At 39.6% G+C, this 22,864-nt stretch overlaps 1 protein-coding gene and 1 long non-coding RNA gene across 3 annotated transcripts in view; one reads left to right on the top strand and one right to left on the bottom strand.

Annotated features, from left to right (window-relative positions):
• WDR64 (WD repeat domain 64) overlaps positions 1-13,445 on the top strand; it is a 157,610-nt gene extending 144,165 nt beyond the window's left edge. For both annotated transcript variants that reach the window (XM_050771065.1, XM_050771076.1), the window contains 4 exons: positions 1,555-1,660; positions 6,332-6,412; positions 7,369-7,482; positions 12,544-13,445. In XM_050771065.1, the coding sequence (XP_050627022.1) occupies positions 1,555-1,660; positions 6,332-6,412; positions 7,369-7,482; positions 12,544-12,627 (385 nt within the window). In that variant the 3' untranslated portion in view covers positions 12,628-13,445. The remainder of the gene's footprint in view (positions 1-1,554; positions 1,661-6,331; positions 6,413-7,368; positions 7,483-12,543) is intronic.
• Positions 1-22,864, bottom strand: part of LOC126943011 (uncharacterized) — a 189,330-nt gene that overhangs the window by 127,490 nt on the left and 38,976 nt on the right. The gene's annotated exons all lie outside the window — the stretch shown is intronic.

A 22,864-nucleotide genomic window follows, 5' to 3' on the forward strand; every position in this document is an offset into this window, starting at 1 on the left:
ATCTTTGTATAAAACAGTTCATAGCTGAGTGCTCACCACACAGCAGGCACTCAAAAGACATTTGTGGAACTAATAAAGAATGACTAATGGAGAATATCACAAGCAGAGGGAGCAGATGTGAATGGTAGATCCTGAAGCATGAAAGGGCATGGTATATATGGGACAGCTTTAGCGTAGGACATGTGCTCATGTTATGTTGTTGTTGCTAAATAATATTGGCTTATCTGTAGCAAAATGGGCCTTGTTCTGTAGAATGACTTCATTTCAGGACATAGTATTTCTTGTCTTTTGAAAATGTTAAACAGAAATATCATTCAACCCAGCAATCTCTTTACTTGGTATAAACCCAAAGGAATACAAATCATTCTACCATAAAGATACATGCATGTGTATGTTCATTGCAGCACTATTCACAATAGCAAAGACATGCAATCAACCTAGGTGTGCATCAGTGGTAGACTGGATAAAGAAAGTGTGGTACACATACACCATGAAATACCATGCACCCACAAAAAAAGAATGAGATCATGTCCTTTGCAGGAACGTGAATGGAGCTGGAGGCTACTATCCTTAGCAAACTAATGCAGGAACAGAAAACCTAATACTGCATGTTCTCACTCATAAGTGGGAGCTAAATGATGAGAACACGTGGACACATAGAGGGGAATAACACACACTGGGGCCTACTTGAGGGTGGAGGGTGGGAGGAGGGAGAGGATCAGGAAAAATAACTAATGGGTACTAGACTTAATACCTGGGTGATGAAATATCTGTGTAACAAACCCCCATGACACGAGTTTACCAAAATAACAAACCTGCACATGTACCACTGAACTTAAATAAAAGTTAAAAAAAATAGTTATGACTTTCTAAATATATACATAATTAAGTTTTGACTATAGGGGAAGCTTCCTTGAACTATACAAAAGTCAAGCACTGGTCTTGTAAAAGAGGTTTCCTAGTCCCTAATATACAGTTTCCCCTCCCACTCCCCAAGTGCTATTAGTGAATTTAAATACATGAAATGGCCGGGCACAGTGGCTCAGGCCTGTAATCCCAGCACTGTAGGAGGATGACATGGGCAGATCACTTGAGGTCAGGAGTTCGAGACCAGCCTGGCTAACAGGGCAAAACCCCATCTTTAGTAAAAATATAAAAAGTAGTTGGGCGTGGTGACGTGCACCTGTAATCCCAGCTATTTGAGAGGCTGAGGCACAAGGATCACTTGAACCTGGGAGGTGGAGGTTGCAGTGAGCCAAGACTGCACTACTACACTCCATACTGGGTGACAGAGCGAGACCCTGTCTCAAAAAATATAAAAATAAATAAATAAATAAATGGAATGTTCTGGCTGAGTGGGAGTTGCTGTGGTTTCTTTAGAGGAATATTTGGGAAACCAAGTGGAATAAGAGTTGGGTTCAGAGATATTGTCACTGGGACTGATGCCATAGGAACCAAGAAATGTGGGCACCAGAGAAGGACATAATGGATCTTTGTTTAGTTGGCACAGAATAAAAAGTATGGGTATGTACTTATTCTTGTCTCTATATGCAGATGGAGAAAAATGAGCTCAATGTCTTTGCTTTTCAAACGCACACCTCCCAAGGCCTTTGAAGTGGAACAGGACTTCAAGTTTTTCAAGTCTCTTTCTTCTCCTAAGGTAGCTTAAAAAAAAAAAAAAGAAAAAGAAAAAACAGCAACAACAACAAAAACCTTGCTTTTGTTTTTCTGAATTCAAATATGTCTAGTAATATAACATATTAATTTTTTATTGATGGTATCACAAATTACCACAAACTGAGTGGCTTAAGCAATATAAATTAATTATCTTACAATTTTGGAGGCCAAAAGTTCTACATGGGGGCTACACTGAGGTGTCGTCACCTGAGCTGAGTTTCTTTCTGGAGGCTGTAAGAGAGAAGCCCGTATTCCTTAGCTTGTGGCTCCCTTCCTTCATCTTCAAAGCCAGAAATGGACCCGACATGGTGGCTCACCCCTGTAATCTCAGAACTTTGGGAGTCCAAGGTGCGTGGATCCCCTGAGGTCAGGAGTTCGAGACCAGCCTGGTCAACATGGCGAAAAGTAAAAGTAAAAAATCTCTACTAAAAGTAAAAAAATCAGCCAGGCATGGTGACAAGCACCTGTAGTCCCAGCTACTCGGGAGGCTGAGGCATGAGAATCGCTTGAACCCAGGAGGCGGAGGTTGCAGTGAGCTGAGATCACACCACTGCACTCCTGCCTGGGTGACAGAGTGAGACTCTGTCTCAAAAAAAAAAGAAAAAAAAAAAAAGCCAGAAATGTGTCCTCTCTCTGACTATAACTCTCTGACCCAGCAGGAAAAATTCTCTGCTTTTAAATATTTATGTGGGCTGGGCGCAGTGGCCTGTAAACCCATCATGTTGGGAGGTCAAGGTGGAAAGATATCTTGAGTCCAGGAGTTCAAGACCAGTCTAGACAACATAGTGAGACTAGGTCTCTATTAAAAATTTGTTTTAAAAGTAGCTGAGCATGGTGACAGTGCACCTGTGGTTCCAGCTAGTTGGGAGGCTGAGGTGGGAGGATCACTCGAGCTCAGGAATTTGAGGTTACAGTGAGCTATGATCCCACCACTTCACTCTAGCTTGGGCGAAAGAGTGAGACCCTGTCTGGAAAAAAAAAAAAAAAAAAGAAAAGAAAAAACAACAAAAGATTAAAGTGATTAGACTTGGCTTACCTAGAGAATATAGCATAATCTCCTTGTCTCAAGGTTCTTAACATTAATCATATCTGCAAAGTCTCTTTTGCCAAGTAAAGCAATATATTCACAAGTTAGGAAGTAGGAGAAAAGGATGTAGACATCTTTGGTAGCTGTTCTTCTACCTTTCACAGACAGACACGTTTGCCTTCAGTGCAGAATTAAGAGACAAAAGTGTACTATTGTTCATTCTATTTCTAATTTTAACACTTCTAGAGAACAGATATAAAATGATTCTTTAGGCTAAGGTCTAGCATTAATTGATTTCCTCAAGGTTTTCCACAAAAGAAACCAAATGAACCTTTCTAAATGTATCTCCCATTACTAACCTACAGTTACCCCACCCTCTACAAATCAAACTAATTACTGTTTCCTGAGCATTCCTCTCTGTCTTCTGCCCTACAATTTAGTTCCCCTGGGATGTCCTTGCCACATCTATAACCTCTTCCATCTGTCCAAGTCCACCCTATCTTTGTAACACATAGAAAGGTTAGTATACAGGGGCCGGGCACGGTGGCCCGTGCCTGTAATCCCAGCATTTTGGGAGGCCGAGGTGCGCGGATCATGAGGTCAGGAGATTGAGACCATCTTGAGCAACACGGTGAAACCCCATCTCTACTAAAAATACAAAACATCAGTGGGACGTGGTGGTGTGCACCTACCCCAGCTACTCAGGAGGCTGAGGCAGGAGAATCGCTTGAACCCAGGAGGCGGAGGTTGCAGTGAGCTGAGATGGCACCACTGCACTCCAGCCTGGGTGACAAGAGTGATACTCCATCTCAAAAAATAAAATAAAATAAAAATAAAAATAATAATTAAAAAAATAACAGAAAAAGGTTACTGTACAGGATATGGAAAGAACTCCTAAAATCAGTGAGGAAAAAAGAGACAATTCAACAAAATGGTTTAAAATAAGGGGCTGGGCAAGATGGCAGAGGGGGACTCCATAGGAGCCCTTCCTCCACAGAAGCCAGATTGACAAATACCAAAAAGTCTGAAAAGATCAAGGGTTGGTGTTTTGTGGCACAGTCAGAACACTAATATGCTGATGGTAGTGGTGTAAATTGGTAGAACCACTGTGGAAAGCAATGTGGCATTATCTAGTAAAGATGAAAACAGGCCTATCCTATTAAATGTATACCTTGGGGAAACTTGAACTTCTCCTTAGGAGACAGGTACCAGGAGGCTCAGAGAAGTGCAGTTTGCAATAGCAACCCCACTGAAAGCAGCCTAAGTGCTCATCAACAGGATAATGGGCAAATAAATTATGGCATATTCGTAAATTGGAATACTATAGGCCTGTGAAAATAAATGAATGAGAGTAACGCTCATCTATAAGACTGAAGGTTTGAAGCAACCATTGAATGAGCACAATTTTGCACAAGTATATCCATAACAATTTCATTTATGTAACAGTCAAAAACAGGTAAAACGAAACAAAATGTTGTTTGGGCAAGAAGCATGTATTAGGTAAAATTATATAAACAAAAGCAAGATAATTAAAACCGCAAAATTCTGGACTGTCATTTATGTCTGAGGGCAGATGAGCAGGAGTGAGGTGAGGGAGAGCTTCACATACGGAGAAGCTCAAAGTTGGGGGTGTTGTTCCAATTTGTAAACCAGACAGCAGATCCACAAGCGTCCACTGAATGTTCAGTATGTCATTATTTTTTAACAGTATCTACCTCACATTTAATAAATATTTAATCTTCAATTCTTTTCAAATGAAACAATTTTCTAAAGCTTTACCTTTCTGTCCAAATGGAGCTGTGGTACCTTCTTTTCCCTCAAGACAGGGTGATAAGGAGGGAAGCCACAGGATGTGGAGTCTAACAGACTTAGATTTAATTTTAGATAAGTTCCTTCTTTCTTTCCTCATCTGAAAATCCTTCAAAGGGTTTTTGTGAGAATTAAATGAGAAAATACATACTAGGTACATTTTAGTTTCTCAATAAACATTAGTTCCACTTTCACCAAAGGCCCCATGTCTCCCTGCTTCATGTCTCATAACATGTTCTATCATCATGTTCTACATTAAGATAGAATTATTCCCATCCTGGCTAACTTGGTGAAACCCCGTCTCTACTAAAAACACAAAAAATTAGCCGGGTGTGGTGGCGGGCGCCTGTAGTCCCAGCTACTTGGGAGGCTGAGGCAGGAGTATGGTGTGAACCCAGGAGGTGGAGCTTGCAGTGAGCCAAGATCCTGCCACTGCACTCCAGCCTGGGTGACAGAGCGAGACTCCGTCTCAAAAAAAAAAAAAACAAAGACAGAATTATTCAGCTGGGTGCAGTGGCTCATGCCTGTAATCTCAACACTTTGGGAGGCTGAGACAGGTGGATCACCTGAGGTCAGGAGTTTGAGACCAGCCTGGCCACCATGGTGAAACCTGTCTCTACTACAAACACAAAAATTAGCTGGGCATAGTGGCGGCCACCTGTAATCCTAGCTACTCGGGAGGCTGAGGCAGGAGAATCCCTTGAACTCAGGAGGCAGAGGTTGTAGTGAGCCGAGGTTGCACCATTGCACTCCAGCCTGGACAACAAGAGCAAAACTCTTTCTCAAGAAAAAAAAAAAAAGGAATTATTTGTATAATTACCTCTACTTCCCATCCCTACCACTAAATCATAAGCTTTTTATGAGCAAAGATACATGCATAGCCTGTAACAGATACTCAATTTTGTTGACTAGGCCTAAAATAGTACAACCTAGAAATAAAGACTGGAATTCACTTTTAACATTCTCTTTCAATTTAGAGATAAGAAATCATTTTTTAAGTAGCTTAACTGAAACATTAAGTAAATTTGGAGAAATCTTTATAATGGATTTTAGAGCCCTTGAAATGAAATAATTGAATGCCCCACATATCATAAGCTTTACTCTTTTTTTTTTTTTTTTTTTTTTTTTTTTTTTGAGACAGAGTCTCACTCTGTTACCCAGGCTGGAGTGCAGTGGTGCGATCTCAGTTCACTGCAACCTCCGCCACCCATGTTCAAGCGATTCTGCTGCCTCAGCCTCCCAAGTAGCTGGGACTACAGGCGCCGCCACCACGCCCAGATAATTTTTGTATTTTTAGTAGAGACGGGGTTTCACCATGTTGGTCAGGATGGTCTTGATCTTTTGACCTCATGATCTGCCCACCTTGGCCTCCGAAAGCGCTGGGATTCCAGGCATGAGCCACTGTGCCCGGCTGCTTTATTCTCTTTTTACCTCAGTTGGTTGGTAAAACAACAAAAGTTGAATGCTAAAGTTAAATTAAAATGCCTTTCCCTTAGGACTCTGATTTTCACCAGCAGTCTTATTTTGCCCATTCCTTTTCATTCTGAATTATGTAATATTTATCTATTCACTTCTTCTGTTAATTTCTTTTTTGATGTATTGTGACCATGAATGATGATACAGCGGTACTAAACCTTACAATTGAATAGCACCTTACTTTACATATGATTTCATTTGATTCTCATAACGAGGTAACAGGGAACGCCCTTGTCTAAGATCACACATCTAATAAGTGACAGAGTCAGGATTTGAACCCAGGTATTTTACCAGTGATAGGATGTGCCCCTTTCATTAAACATTCATCCCTTTGTTTTGCAGATTCGAAGATATCCCTTGGAAGGTTTTGTGACTGAAAACAGAGAGGCAGGGATTGTTTTTGGCTCTCTGCCTATATACAGGGTGAGTTGGAGTTTCTAGGAGTAGAGGGGTCACAGAACAGTAGGGAATCTGCCATCTCATTCCTGGGCTACCAAGCAAGGTTGGAGAAAATCATACAGTCAAGTGGACCGTTGCCTCCAAAAATGTATCATGTGCAGTCCCAGAAAAGTCTTGGGCTGTGTGTGTCAATGACCGGGTCCCTTATCTCTGCCATACCACATGGTGATTATTTTGAACGTTACTCTGGTGGCTCATCAACTACAGGGTAAAATCCAAATGCCTTTGCTTGGCTTATACAACCTCCAGGATCCACCCTCTTTTTTCACCACCTTCTCCTCATACTCTGCCTATATTCCAACCATATGAAATTACTTTCCATGCCTTAACCATCACTGGTCTCTCCCACACCTCTGAAACTGTGCCTGTGCTGCCCCCCTGCCCAGGATTCATTCATTTCTTGTTTCCCTCCAAATCCCTACTCATCCTTTAAGTCTCTATCCCAGGTAACCTTGGTTAGACAACTAGTTAATTAACCCAAGAAATAAGAAGCCAGAGAGCAAATATTTCAAATTAACTTACATCTTAAATGTTATCTTTCCTAAGAACATGTTGTGATAGGTATCACACGTAAGCTAACGGATGATGCTAAAGGCTGAACTATCAAGATTTAATAGTGAATTTCTAAAGGGTACACTGAATGCAGTGTCTCACATCTGTAACCCCGGAATGTTGGGAGGCAGAGGCAAGGAGATTGCTTGAGCCCAGAAATTCGAGACCAGCCTGGGCAACGTAATGGGACCCTGTCTCTATTTTAAAAATAAAAAATAAAATAAAGGTTTAATATTGAGCAACTGGGAAGAAGGGGGCTGTGTATTTTGAAGCAGCTGAGCCTTCTCATTCCTCATCCCAATTCCTGAAATCATATTACAGAAGTCATCACTTTGAGTGTGTCTCACTGACTAATTTATGGCTTCCAGATATCAAGCCCCACTAGTCTGAGATTTCTTCCACTGATTGGTGTAGAAGCCCAAAAGGACTCTTCAGATGGCATTACAGGAAAGAAGAAGGGAGGTCATGTTCAACATGAAAAAGTAAGTTAGTACTAATTCCACAGCTAACTCCAATTTCAGTGTATCCTATTTCTGGTTTTTTTTTTTTTTTAAATATGTCTCTGCTTTCAGAAACATTCTGAACCTAAAATCATTTCAGTTCATAATTTTTTTTTTTTTGAGGCGGAGTTTCACTCTTGTTGCCCAGGCTGGAGTGCAGTGGCACGAACTCAGCTCACCGCAACCTCCGCCTCCCAGGTTCAAGCGATTCTTCTGCCTCAGCCTCCCAAGTAGCTGGGATTACAGGCATGTGCCACTGTGTCCGGCTAATTTTGTATTTTTTTTAGTAGAGACGGGGTTTTTCCATGTTGGTCAGGCTGGTCTCGAACTCCTGACCTCAGGTGATCCACCCACCTCAGCCTCCCAAAGTGTTGCGATTACAGGCGTGAGGCACTGATCCCAGCCTCAGTTCATACTTTTTATGAATATTCCAGATGTGTGTGTTTTAGCTCAGTGAGATGAAAATCATGAATTTTCTGGACATAGAGAGAGAGAAAAATCAAATAAGATCAATAAGCCTCAGCTAATGAAGCTTATCTAGAGCTTTACGGCTGAAATTCACCGAGCTGTTCTAGAAATCAGGAGATTTGACATGACATAGAGGAGGGCTGTGTAAGCATCCCTGCGTCTTCATTTGGTTGCACCTACAGAGTAAAGCCATGACATTGATCAGTTTCTGTCTGAGCTGCAAGAATTTCTCTGAAGTATTAATAAAAATAACGAACATGCAGTGCTTTATAGTTTGCAGTGATTTCATAAATGATCTATTTGATTTTCACAGTAAGTACAAAGAAAATATTATACTCTCTTAGAGCTGGGAAAAAATGGAGTCTAAAGTAAGGTCAAGTGCCTTACCAAAGATCACATACAAATGAAGTGATAAGCTGAGATCCACTTTTGACTCCAAATTCCATGCTCATTCAATTAAACCATGATAGCCTACACTGCTATCACTATATAACCTATCACTCTTCTACTAGTTCTAGAAGCTTTCAGGGGCCTAACTTAACCCGTGGCCATTTATCCAGTCTTTAAAATAGATCAAACATTAGGAGGAAGATATAGCACATTGTAATTTCTTATAAGTCTCCTTTCTATGAAGTCAGATTAAAATTAAAAAGGAGTTGGCCTTTATTGATTGTGCCTAATTCAGTAATAGATAAATACTGATAACAACAACAATGATATTCAAAGCTGCTTTGTTTAATATTGAAAATTTGCCATAATATTGTTAGCTTGTGCACTTAAGGAGAATATGAATAATTTCTGTTAATCAATTCTGACAATTATTTGAGTAAGAATTTTTGGTATTAGAAGAGTTTTCTGGTTAAAAAACATATATCATTTACTTTTAATCGTTTTATGTAACTGATGAAACACAGTTGTATAAATAATCCAAAACCTTGTCTAGAGACGTGGAAATGAAAAAAAAAAATCCAAAACTAAAAGGTAATAAAGAAAGTATTTGTATTTTTTTCCTGCACGACTCTGTGAATATATGCATTATGTTTTATAATTCATGTATTTTATGCCTATTTGCACTCTTAAATTTTATCTCATCTGATGTTATATAATTTACATTCTTTAAGTAAATACTAAGTGACAGAAAGAAGATGGCTAAATATGTCTTAGGTACTGGGGGAAAACAATATGGAATTAAAAATTATTCACAGTTAATCTACATGAAGACTAAGCTACACTCCAATAACCAGAGTTTGACTCTACTATAATCAATTTTATTAGAGATAACAAAGAATGATAAATTATCCAAACATAAAGACATTTTTAAGATGTCTAATAACCTGATGTTCTGACAGATCCTTTATTTTCTCTTAATCACTCTGACAGATTGTTGATCACACCGGAAAGACAAAACGAATAGATGTCTTCCTTTGGTTATAGAAAATAGATGCCTTAATTTGCTTAAATTGAAAAATCCTCACATAAAACTCTCTTCAGGTTTACTAAAGGAAATAGTCAAGTCCGGGCGTCAAAATTGGTTTCCAATATAAAATTAAGACCCTGTTAAAAATTGTGCACTTAGTAAGATGACAAAATCTGGAAACTGGGATGGATTGAAGCACCACTATGCTACCTGTCTATAATTTTAGAACTCCAAAGAGCCTAAATGGAAAAATAAGGGATGAAATAAAACCAATAGTTAGACACCAAATGCCTATTTTCATAAAAACACTTCCAAAATTGTGGGCATAAAACGACCCCAGAAATTTAGGCGGAGAAATTTCACTTCAATGAAACAAATATTTATGGAACACCTTAAAATATTCATCATGTCCCCTGCACTGTTCCGAGCACCAGGAATCCATTTATAGATTAAGGAACTTAAAGTACAGTTGGAAGAAAGTCCTTTGAGTAAAAGGTTCAATAACAGATATCTTAGTCTCTTTTGACTTATTATTTTTAAATATAGAAATGCTAATTCTGAATGTGAACTTCTTTAAATCATGTATACATCTCTTTAGAATTAAACAACACATTATAAAATATTAATCATGGTACAACAAAAGATAAATCAGAACATGAGTTTATATTTCCTTTTCCGTCTAAATGTAGGAAGAGAAGGGAAGAAAGTGAACTTTGGAAAGTGTAACCCATTTTCAAAATTGTGGAAACATGTCCAATCATGCAAAAATGGCTAAGTGAAGGATGGTATATGTGATAACATACTCCATAGTTTTTCCAAAGTATTTAATGACAAGCCAGGCACAATGGCTCATGCCTGTAATCCCAGCACTTTGGGAGGCTGAGGCAGTTGGATTGATTGAATCCAGGAGTTTGAGATCACTCTCAGAAACATAGTGAGACCTTGTCTCTCCAGAAAAAGAAATACAAAAATTAGCCGGGTGTGGTGGTGTGCACCTGTAGTCCCAGCTACTTGGGAGGCTGAGGTGAGAGGATCACTTGAGCCTGGAAAGTGACCGTTGCAGTGAGCCAAGATTGTGCCAAAGCATTTCAGCCTGGGTGACAGAACAAAACTCTGTCTCAAAAAAAAAAAAAAAAAAGTATTTAATAACAGATAAATTCTCACAATTTTATTTTAGGTGAAAAGAATATATAAACCGTAACTCAGTAATATTTCTAACGATAACAGCAAACCTTTGTTTTCAAATCAATGTTGCCCAGTATGATACTGTGCACTTGCTATGCCCTCTTTCATTTCATCTTTGCAATAACACTTTGAGATAGTTGCAATGATCATCCTCCTGTTACAATTAAGAAAACTGAAACACAGAGGATAAGTGATTCCTCTGAGATTCCAAAAGAAGCAAGTCATAGAGCTGGGATAAACTCAGTCACTTAACTTCAGAGCCTGGACACTTAAATGCAATGCAGTATAATTCAGAGATGGGTGAGCTGCTAGGTCTCTCCTGGTCAGAATAACCTTATGAGAATTAACAATTAATGAACATTAGAGAGCCCCACCCTTCCCATCTTTTTCAGTCTCCTCACTGATTTAATTTTTTTCACAACTCTGATCACTACATGACATTATATCATATAAAAATTCATTTTTTCCAAAAGTATGTTTCATACAGCTTCATTGTTCCCCTAAAAAGTCATTTTTATTGCCTTTATCCCACTAGAATGTAAGATCCACGAAGGCAGAAACTTTGCCTGACTTACTCTCTGCTGCAGTGCCAATGTCTAGAACATAAGAGACACTGCAGAAACATTTGCTGAATGAAATAGTGGATTAGGGTTTTTTTTTTTAGACGCAGTCTCGCTCTGTCGCCCAGGCTGGAGTGCAGTGGCGCGATCTCGGCTCACTGCAAGCTCTGCCTCCCGGGTTCACGCCATTCTCCTGCCTCAGCCTCCTGAGTAGCTGGGACTACAGGCGTGAATTAGCTTTCAAAACAAGTAGAAAAAGAAAAAGAGAAAATAAAAGAAAGATCTGTGCAGCCTGAGAAGTTCCCTCTGCTGGGGTTTAGCAGGTTGATCAGGGAGCTAAGCCTCCTACCTTGTCTGTGGGAGAAAGAGGAGTAGTCATGTGACCTGTTAATGTTCAAGCTTAAAGGATCCTACTGTAAGTGTTTGTGTGCTGGTCCCATCAGCCCCCGTCATGTGGTCCTGGCAGTCCTGTTTGGCCTGCAGGAAGTGCCTGTTGTTTCATCTCAGAATGGCTGCCTCTAGGATGCTTGAGTTGCTGTTTATTAACCTGGGCCCTGTAAGTGGTTGAATATTGACCTTAGGAGCTCACTCTTCTCCCTTTCCTTATAACTCTCTACGTCTCCTCTTCCCTTTTTCTTCTTTCTTTCTTCTTCCCCATCATAGACAATAAAATCAAATTAACATGTATTAGGAATATTGGTTGAATATTACTGATATGAATTTTTAAACCAAATTAGTTTAAATTTTATACCTATTTCTTCCAAAAATAATCAATGCAAAACAAACTTTTATTAGCTGGATGCGGTGACACATGCCTGTGGTCCCAGTTACTTGGGAGGTTAAGATGGGAGGATTGCTTGAGCCCAGGGGTTGAGGCTGCAGTGAGCTGTGATGGTGCCACTGCACTCCAGCCTGGGTGACAGAGCAAGACCCTGTCTCAGAACAAAGTAGAACACAACAAAAACCAACTTTTGAGTCCTCATTTGTGTGACTGATAATTACTTGATTTTATTTTCCTACGAGCCAATGGACTCTGATGTTATTAATCTACAATATTAATTATTAATTGTGCTTGCTTCGGCAGGACATACACAATATTAATTATTAATTAACCAAGTCTTGTTTTGTTGTGACCCAACCCCTTCCACACTGCAGCTGCGTCCCAGAATGGTTAACTGTCCAGTTAAGTAGCTCTTCAGCTTCGGCTTGTCCACCGCATCCTTCAGGAGCCCCACCTCCTACTTTTAACACACTTTCATCCTGAAGTCCCATAGGATTGTTAAGTAAATAACTATTCATTTTTTTCTAGGAGGATTAAAATCTCTATGTAAATAAGCAATACGACTTGGCTCTGGAAAACTGTGTTTGTCGGTACAATGCCAGTTACTAACTGACATGCTCTTTATTTCACAGGTATCACGAAGAAGAAGTTTGAAAAAAAATTTAGTTCCACAAATAAATCTGGCTTCTTCCTTCTTCCCAGCTATACCCAAGTAAGAAGAAAAAATCAGAAATGGCTGCTGCACATAAAATGGCAACGTTTGGATGATACCTTCTCTTTATTTCAGGATGAGAGGGAGAAACCAGCAGACACTATCTGCTGTCATTTCTGGTGTCATTCACCAGTCATTTCTGGTGTCAGGCCATCCTACTGATGGGGAAGATTCTTTAGGGAGTTCTGGTGACCTGAATACCAAGCAAGGAGCAAGCAGCCAGAAGTTTAGGCAGTGTTTCTCATTTACTATCAGCAGACTGACACATAAGAAAACAAATGAAATCAACCGCATTGGTAGGTCTAAAATCATATGCTTATCAATGTTTAGCTTTCCACTTCCTCCCACCGGTCACCTTACTCCAGAGCCAGAATGACTGTCAGGACATGTGCAGTAAGACGCACTTTCAGGTCATGCTATGTGTTGTGCCAAGAGAATTATTATTAAAAAGAAAAATACGCCAGTCAGATCTCTAGATGTTTGTCTTCTTCAAACATTATCTTCAAACATCATTTAGAGAAATATTATCTGGAAGAAAATGTCCTAAGTTTATTCACACGTAGTCCAGACATGACTCCAGATAAATATAAAAGGCGGCAAAGAAAGGAAGAAAAATGGGTCAAGAAATAGAAAAAGCATAGTAACATGGTAGATTTAACCTTAAATATATCAATAATTATGAAACCTTTAATACGTTAAGTATGCAAATTTAAAAGGTTGCCAGAATGGATTAAAACACAAAATCCCAACTAAATGTTGTTTATAATAAACACATTTAACATACAAGGACACCAAAATCTTAAAAGAATGAAAAAAGATAGATGATGCAAAATCTAACCTAAGAAAATCAATATAGTCATATTAATATTAAAATACACTTTAAGAAAATAAAGTAAACAAGAGTCTTTATAACAGTTTTATTAATAATAACTCAAAATTGGAAAAGGCCTAGCTTCCACAACAGAAGAATGACTAAACAAACTATGGTAGGGTAGGACAACGGAATCCTCAGCAATTAAAAGGAATAAAATGCTAATGCATGCATTAACATAGACCAATCTCAAGAATATGTTAAGTCAAAAGAACTTTTCAGAAAGAATACATGTTGTATGATTCCATGTTTATAAAATTCTACTACAGGGAAGACTAATATTCAGTTTAAAAAATTAAAACAATGCTGGCCTCTGGGAGAGAGGGCAAATGTCACAGACAGATTTAGAGATTTAGAAGGGGTACGAAAGAACTTTCTGGGTTGAATGGTAATGTTCTTCATTTTAATAATGTTTGGGTTATACAGCTAGGTGTGCATTTCAAAATTTATTGAATGATATTTCCGCATTTCATTTTATGTGAATACAAAAAATTAAGAACTGTAAACTAATATTCTCATTGATATGCATGCTAATAGGATTACTAGTGTCTTCAACTTACTTTGAAATGAATCAAAAAAATAAGATGAACTAATGGATAGAGGGATGGGCTGATAGATGGATATGTGTTAGAGCATATCTAAAACCACATTAATTATGGAATCTAGGTGATAGGAATATAGGTATTCATTATGGAATTCTTTCAAATTCTCTGTTTTCGTTTTTTCCATATTAAAAGAGAGGAGGGGAAAAAGTCTAATGAAGAAATCAATATAACATTTTAGAGAAAACTTTGAGGAATTCTATCTAAATGCAAAGGTATATTTATGTTCATGGCTTTGAGGATTCAATATTGTAAAGATGTAAGTTGTTTCTATACTAGTCATGTATTGGTGCATAACAATCAAAAAAATTGAGTGGCTTGAAACAGCAATCATTTATTTGCTCATAACTCTGTGGGTTAGCAATTTGGGTTGGCCCCACCTGGGCATTTCTTCTGGTCTCACCTGGTGCCACTCACACAACTGCAGTGAGTGTCTAAATGGTCTAAGATGGCCTCCTTGTGTTTGATGCTGACTGCTGACTGGACTTCTCTTTCTGTGTGATCTCTCCTCTCCAAAGAGCCAAGGGGCCAGATTACAGTGCTCGCACCTGTAATTCCAGAACTTGGGGAGGCTGTAGTGGAAGGATCGCTCGAGCTCAGAAGTTTGAGACCAGCCTAGGCAACATAGCAAAACTCTGTCTCTACAGTTAATACACAAATTACCCTGGTGTTGTGGCACAGGCCTATAGTTCCAGCTGCTGGAGATGCTGAGGTGGGAGGATCACTTGGGCCTGGGGTGTCAAGGCTGCAGTGAGCTGAGATTGCACCACTGCATACCAGCCTGAGTGAGTCAGCGAAACCCTGTCTCAAACACAAAACAAAAACACAAAGAGGCGAGACCACAGTTCTTCACATAATGATCTGATGGTTTCAAGAAGGTAAAAACAGAAGCAACAATATCTCTTGAACCACTGAGTACAAAAGAAAGATAGGTTAATTGAATTATATTACAGTTTAAAATTCCTGTTTACCAAAGAGAGACTATTAAGAAAGAAAAAAGGCAAGCTGTAGAATGGCAGAGATTTTTGTTACGTGTAACAAAGAAAGGACTTATATCTAAAATATATAAAGAACTCCAACAAATCAATAAGAAAAATCAAGGCAATCCACTAGGATAGGCAAAAAAAAACCAAAAAACAAAAAACAAAAAACATGAACTGACACTTCAGAGAAGAGGCTATACAAATAGCCAATACATGTATTAAAAAGTGCTCAACTTTCTTAACAATAATCAAGGTAATGCTAATCAGAACCATATTAGATTAAATAATCAACGAAAAACAAAAACAAACTCCTGGGACTAATAATCAATTATACCCAAGGTTGTAGGATACAAGATTAATATGCAAAAGGCAATTGCTTCCCTATTTACCAGCAATGAACACGTGGAATTGAAATTAAAAACACGATACTTAGGCAAAAACCTAACAAAATATGTAGAAGAACTATATGAGGAAAACCCCAAAACTCTGATGAAAGAAATCAAGTAACTAAATAAAGGAGAAATAATCCATGTTCATGGGTAAGAAGATTCAATATCATCAAGATGTCAGTTTTTCCCAACTTGATCTAAAAATTCAATGCAATCCCAACCAAAACTCCAGAAAATTACTCTAGGGATATTGAGAAACTGGTTCTAAAGCTAATATGGAGAAGGAAAAGACACAGAATAGAAAACACAATATTGAAGAAGAAGAAAGAAGTTGGGGGACTGATATCAAGACTTAGTATAAAGCTATCATGATCAAGACAGTGTGGTACTGGCAACAGACTTAAGAAATAGATCAGGCCGGGCACGGTGGCTCACGCCTGTAATCTCAGCATTTTGAGAGGCCGAGGCCAAGACGGGCGGATCACGAGGTCAGGAGATCGAGACCATCCTGGCTAACATGGTGAAACCCCATCTCTACTAAAAACACAAAAATTAGCCGGGTGCGGTGGCGGGCACCTGTAGTCCCAGCTACACAGGAGGCTGAGGCAGGAGAATGGCGTGAACCTGGGAGGCAGAGCTTGCAGTGAGTGGAGATCGCGCCACTGCACTCCAGCCTGGGGGACAGAGACTCCGTCTCAAAAAAAAAAAAAAAGAAAGAAATAGATCAATGGGACAGAATAGAGAGCCCAGAACCAGACCCACATAAATACAGTCAATTGATCTTTGACAAAGAAGCAAAGATAACACAATGGAGAAAAAGATAGACTTCCACACATAGTGCTGGAACAACTGGACATCCACGCGCAAACAATGAATTCAGATGCAACCTTACATCCTTCCCAAAAATTAGCTCAAAATGGATTATAAGCCTAATTGTAAGATGTAAAACTGTAAAACTCCTAGAAGGTAACAGGAGAAATTTTAAATTTCCTTCAATTTGATAATGATGTTTTAGATACAACACCAAAGACACAATCTATGAAATAAGGAATTGATAAACCGTACCTCATAAATAGATTCTTTTTTTTTTTTTGGAGACAGAGTCTTGCTGTGTCGCCTGGCTGGAGTGCAATGGCACCATCTCGGCTCACTGCAACCTCCACTTCCTGGGTTCAAGCAATTCTTGTGCCTCAGCCTCCTAAGTAGCTGAGACTATAGACGTATGCCACCACACCCTGCTACTTCTTTGCATTTTAGTAGAGACAGGGTTTCGCCACGTTGCCCAGGCTGGTCTCAAACTCCTGAGCTCAGGCAATCTGTCTGCCTTGGCCTCCCAAAGTGCTAGGATTATAGGCATAAGCCACCATGCCTGGCTTTGTAAACTGCACTTCATTAAGATTAAAATTATCTGCTCTGTAAGAGACACTGTCAAGAGAACGAAAAGACAAGACAAAGACTGGGAGAAAATATTTGCAAAAGACACTTCTGATAAAGAACTGTTATGTAATATACAAGAAGAACTATTAAAACTCCACAGTGCCAGTCATGGTGGCTTAGGCCTGTAATCCCAGCACTTTGGGAGGCCAAGATGGATGGATCACTTAAGGCCAGGAGTTTGAGACCAGCCTGGCCAACATGGTGACCCTATCTCTACTAAAAATACAAAAATTACCAGTTATGGTGACACATGCCTGTAGTCCCAGCTACTCGGCAGGCTGAGGCAGGAGAACTACTTGAATCTGGAAGACACAGGCTGCAGTGACAGTGAGCCAAGATTGCACTGCTGCACTCCAGCTTGGGTAACCAAGCAAGACTCTGTCTCAAAATAAATACATATAAATAATATAATTCTACAGTGTGCTTGGCATGGTGGCTCACACCTGTAATCTCAGCACTTTGGGAGGCCAAGGTGGGCAGCTCACCTGAGGTCAAGTGTTCAAATCTAGCCTGGTCAACATGGTGAAACCCCATCTCTCCTAAAAATACAAAAATTAGCCAGGCATGGTGGTGCATCCCTGTAGTCTCAGCTACTTGGGAGGCTGAGGCAGGAGAATCACTTGAACCTGGGAGGCGGAGGTTGCAGTGGCAGTGAGCTGAGATCGCACTACTGCATTTCAGCCTGGGTGACAGAGTTAGACTCCATCTCAAAACAGACAAACAAAAAACCCAACAGTAAGAAAACAAACAACTCAATTTTAAAATGAGCCAAAGACTTTAACAGACATCTCATCAAGGAAGATATACGGTTGGCAAACGAGCAAATGAAAAGATGCTCAACATCGTATGTCATCAATGAAATAATAATTAAAACAATGAGATAGCATTATACATGTATTGGAAGGACCAAAATCCAGAACACTGATACCACCAAATGCTGGTGGGGATGTAAAGCAACAAGAACTCTGATTCATTGCTGCCGGGAACGCAAAATGGTACAACCACTTTGGAAGACGATTTGGCAGTTTTTTAGGAAACTAAACATACTCTCACCACATGATACAGCAATTACACTTCTTGTTATTTACCCAAAAGAGCTGAAAACTTATGCCCACACAAAAACCTGCATGTTGATGTTTATAGCAGCTTTATCCATAACTGCCATAATTTGGAAGCAACGAAAATGTCCTTCAGTAGGTGAACAGATAAACCAGTACAACCAGACAATGAAATATTATTCTCCACTAAAAATAAATGAACTATCAAGCCATAAAAGGATAGGAGGAAATGTAAATGCATATAAGTAAGTGAAAGAAGCCACTCTGAAAAGGCTGCACACTGTATGATTCCAACTATCTGGCATTCTGGAAAAGGCAAAAGTATGGAAACAGTCAAAAGATCAAGGGTAGCCAGAAGTCAGGGAGTGAGGGAGTGACGAACAGCTGAAGCACAGATTGTTAGGGCAGTGAAACTACTCTGCATCATGCTACAATGGTGAATACAAATATTTCATACATGTCTAAATTCAGAATGTACAACACCAAGTGTGAACCTCAACATAGAGACTATGGACTTTGGATAATAAAGACGTGTCAGTGTAGGTTCATCACTTGAAACAAATGTATCACTCTGGTAGAAGATGCTGATATTGGGAAAGGCTATGCACTAAAATTGTTCTAAAAAATAAAGTCTGTTAAAAAAAATAACTACACACACACACACACACACACACACACACACACAATACCACTACAAAACCCTCAGAATTATTTAAAAGGACAAACAATACCAAATGTCAGCAAGGATGTGCAACAACAGCAATTCTTGTGTACTTCTGGCGGACCTGTAAATTGGTTGAGTCATTTTGGGAAACAATTTGATATTATCTACTAACGTTGTCAAACAAACATTCTGCGACTCAGCAGTTCCACTCCTAGGTGTATATCTAACAGAAATATGTGCACATGTATACCAAGAGACATGTAAGAGAATGTTTCTAGCTACATTATTCACAACAGCTCAGAACTGGAAACAATCTCAATGTCCACCAGCTGTGGAATGGCTAAACAACTCTTGGTATATTCATATTACAGAATACAATAAAAATGAATAAATTAATTATGCATAAAAATGGGTAAATCTCAAAAATACCGTGTTGAACAGAACGCAGACACAAATTAACCCAAGCTAAAGGATTCCACTTAAATTTTTAAAAAAATAGAAAACTAAACTAAAGTGTTTAGGAATAAATAATTATGCATTGTGAAAGAAAGAAAAGGAAAGAAAAGAGAAGGAAGGAAGGAAGGAAGAAAAGAAAAGAGAGAGAAGGTGGGGGAGAGAGGGAGGGGGAGAGAGAAAGAAAGAGAGAGAGAAAGGAAGGAATGAAGGTAAGGAATGAAGGGAGGGAAGGAAGGAAGGAAGGAAGGAAGGAAGGAAGGAAGGAAGGAAGGAAGGAAGGAAGGAAGGAAGGAAGGAAGGAGAGAGATGGACGAAACCACAAGGAAGTGGTTTCCATAAGAACTGGGATAAGGCCAGGCGCAGTGGCTCACGCCTGTAATCCCAGCACCTTGGGAGGCTGAGGTGCGTGGATCACCCGTCAGGAGTTCGAGACCAGCCTGGCCAATGTGGTGAAACCCCGTCTCTACTAAAAACACAAAAATTAGCCAGACATGGTGTCAGGTGCCTGTAATCCCAGGCTGAGGCAGGAGAATCACTTGAACCTGGGAGGCGGAGGTTGCAGTGAGCCGAGATTGCACCATTGCACTCCAGCCTGGGCGACAAGAGTGAAATGCTGTCTCAAAAAATAATAATAATAATAATAAATAAGAATTGGGATAGTGGTTTTCTTTTCAGCAGAAGGAAAGTGTAGTTATTGGGAGGTGGTATGGTAGATTTGTACTGTGTCAACTTAGCTTAGCTGTAACTAACTACTTTATCCAGAATTTTCTTCCATGTAATTCTAAGTTAGCATAGGCTACCTGAACCTGGGTATAACACAGAAGGCAGAAGTGAAACAGCAGCTGTATGTTTTTGTGCACAAAAGGCAGGTGCAAAGTACTATTGCATTTAGTGGATGTTGTCCCTGATTTCCTGAATCACCTGGGAATGAGGCAATCCCTGCTCTTACAACTACCCCAGACCTTCTTCTCTAGCTTTTCCAACTTCTGGGCCAGATTGCCTGCCCTGCTCATTTCAGAGCCAGCATAAGACCCAGAAGCAACAGCTGTATATAAACTGTTCACCAAGCCACCACGATTGTGTAAGGTGAAACTCTCTTAAGAAATCCCACATTCTGTAGCAGCCCTCACTGTTTCCTCTGATGGAAACTGACTGATAAACAAGGGGCATGGAAGAGGCCTCCTGGCCACGGGGAACATTCTATTTCTTGACTTGCTGATGGCTACAGTGATGTTCCCTTGGTGATGATAAATTAAGCTTTGCATCTATGTTTTGTTCCAATTATCTGTAGCTATGCTATATTTACCAATGAAAGTTTTAAAAAAACCCTCAAAACTACATGTTACAGCATTAAAAATAGAACGAAACGGCTCTCATGACCTGATGTTTAGAATTACTGCATGTTGTACCTTTAAAAAAATAGACTAGTTTCTCTTATTAATTTTGTGTTTTATTTCTAAATAATGAGCTACAAGAGAAGGATGAAGGCTGCCAAAGAGTGACTTGGTGATGTCCTAAACTGGACTGGTTTGGGGCCAGGCAAAAAATGTCATGTGACATTTCATTCCTCTTGGCATTTGAGTGGTACTTAGTACACAGTCGTGAAGATTAAATGAGTTAATAAATAAAAAATGCTCGGTGCCCTACCCATAGGAAGCACTAGTCACGTGCTTGCCATTATCATTATTCTTAACGTTGTTGTTAGTATTATGTCCTCTTGCATCAATAGATAAGAAAAACATAAAAATTATATAGATTCTGCATATCAACTAAGGCAATGATCCTCAAATAGCTGAACACTGCAATCATGAGGGGAAATTTCACAAAATCACATTTCCTGTGTGTTGGCGGGGAGGGGGTGAGGGGATGCACAGAATAATTTCTCCCAAATATGTCCACATCTAATCCCCAGAATATGTGCATGTGTTACCTTACATGGAAGAGGGGGCTTTGCAGATGTGGTTAAATTAAGGATTTTGAGGTGGGGAGATTATCCTGGATGAGTCAGGTGAGCCCAAGGCAATCCCAAAAGTGTAAGAAGGAGGAGAGAGAGTTAAAGTCAAATAGAGATTTGGTGACAGAAGGAAGGGTTGGAGTGAGGTGCTTTGAAGCTAGAAGAAACCACACAGGAATGTAGGCTTCCTCTAAAGCTGGAAAAGCAAGAAAACAGATTCTCCCTGGGGCCTCCAGCAGGAACATGGTCTGGCCCACACCTTGCGTTTACCCCCGAGACACTTATTTCAGACTTCTGGCCTCAAGAATTCTAGGATAATAAGTTCATGTTGTGTTAAGCCATTAAGATTGTGTTAATTTTTAATAGCAGCAGGAAAAAACTAATGGGGGCCAGGGATTAGAGTTACATTTCAATCTCAGGGATGAGGTGTAGGCATCGTTTTTTTGTTACTGTTTTAATCTCTCCAGGTGAGGGCTCCTCACTTACCGCCAGGGTTAAGAAGTACTGAACTAGGAGCGTGAAGGAGAGGGTAAAATATTTTGAGACCAAAGGAGGTGCATATCATCACTGGGTAGCTCTGTGTAACACAGAAATTCAAGATTACAGAATAAGGGATTTTTTTTAATACTGGGGCAAAATAAGGAAGAAATATTAACTAGACCCTGAGTGCTTGAGCAGAGTGGCCAAGAGTCTCCTAATTCCCAGTGAAGATTAAGTAACTTATCTGCTGTCCCACAGCTTGTGAGTTGGAACAGGCTGGACAATGAACCTCGGCTATACACCATGTGTTATTTAATCTATTTATATGTTCGAGTGCTTTGCTTTGTTCTTTTGTTTGTTTTTAGTGAAACTACATTATAAACCTTTTGAAAGCAGGGAAATTGTATACTTTTAGAAATCTGACGAAACTGAGTTACTGAATTAAATCTAGCAGAAGATTCAATGTTGGCCATAAAACCCCGGCTATCTTTATTCTATAATATCCTGAAACCCCATCTGCTATTTAATTCAGCCCAATTTTGAGGCCGGGCCCACCCACCTGTCAGTGTGTGGCCTCAACATTTGGTGCCATGTCTTATTATATGTTAGGATGACATAATTAGATTTAGTCTACCAGATTTTACTCCCACCAAGCTGGAAACAGTTCATAATAATTACCAATGTGATAATAATCACCAATGATAATTTTTACATGAGACCAAAAAACTCTAAAATATATAGGACAAAGCATGTACTTTCAATATAAGCCACGTATCAGAAAAGATAGTTATATACTTCGGCCAGCAGATCTGGTATAAAACAAGAACATTTTCCCCCAGGGCACTTCTCCATTTCCTTTAGATCTCTGTTCAAATGTCACTTTCTAAGAGAATCCTTATGTGACCATCTCTATTTGAAATGGCACCTTCCACACCTGCCTCTCCACATGCACCCATAAGCTTTCAGTCCTTCTTACTTGCCCTTTATAGTACTTAGCACCAGTTCATAACGTGGTTTGCTTATTTTTCTTATTATCTGTTACTCCTGCCTAGAAGACAAGCTCTCTGAGAGTAGGAACTCTGGTTAGATCATGCGCTATGTCCCCAAGGTCTAGAACAGTGCCTACACAGAGTAGGCACCTGTAAGTATCAGCAGAATGGCAGCTTGATATATATGATTTAGCGGGAACATCACCAGGCTTGGAATTAGGACATCACCGTTCATTGTCCAGCCTGTTCTGACTCACAAGCTGTGTGACAGCAGAGAACTTACTTAATCTTCTTGATCCTCAGTTTTCTTATCTGGAAATAGGAGTGTCACCTGCCCTGTTTACCTCAGTGTCTTAAA

The sequence above is a fragment of the Macaca thibetana genome, chromosome 1 (genome assembly GCF_024542745.1).
Source record: "Macaca thibetana thibetana isolate TM-01 chromosome 1, ASM2454274v1, whole genome shotgun sequence".
Taxonomy (NCBI): Eukaryota; Metazoa; Chordata; class Mammalia; order Primates; family Cercopithecidae; genus Macaca; species Macaca thibetana.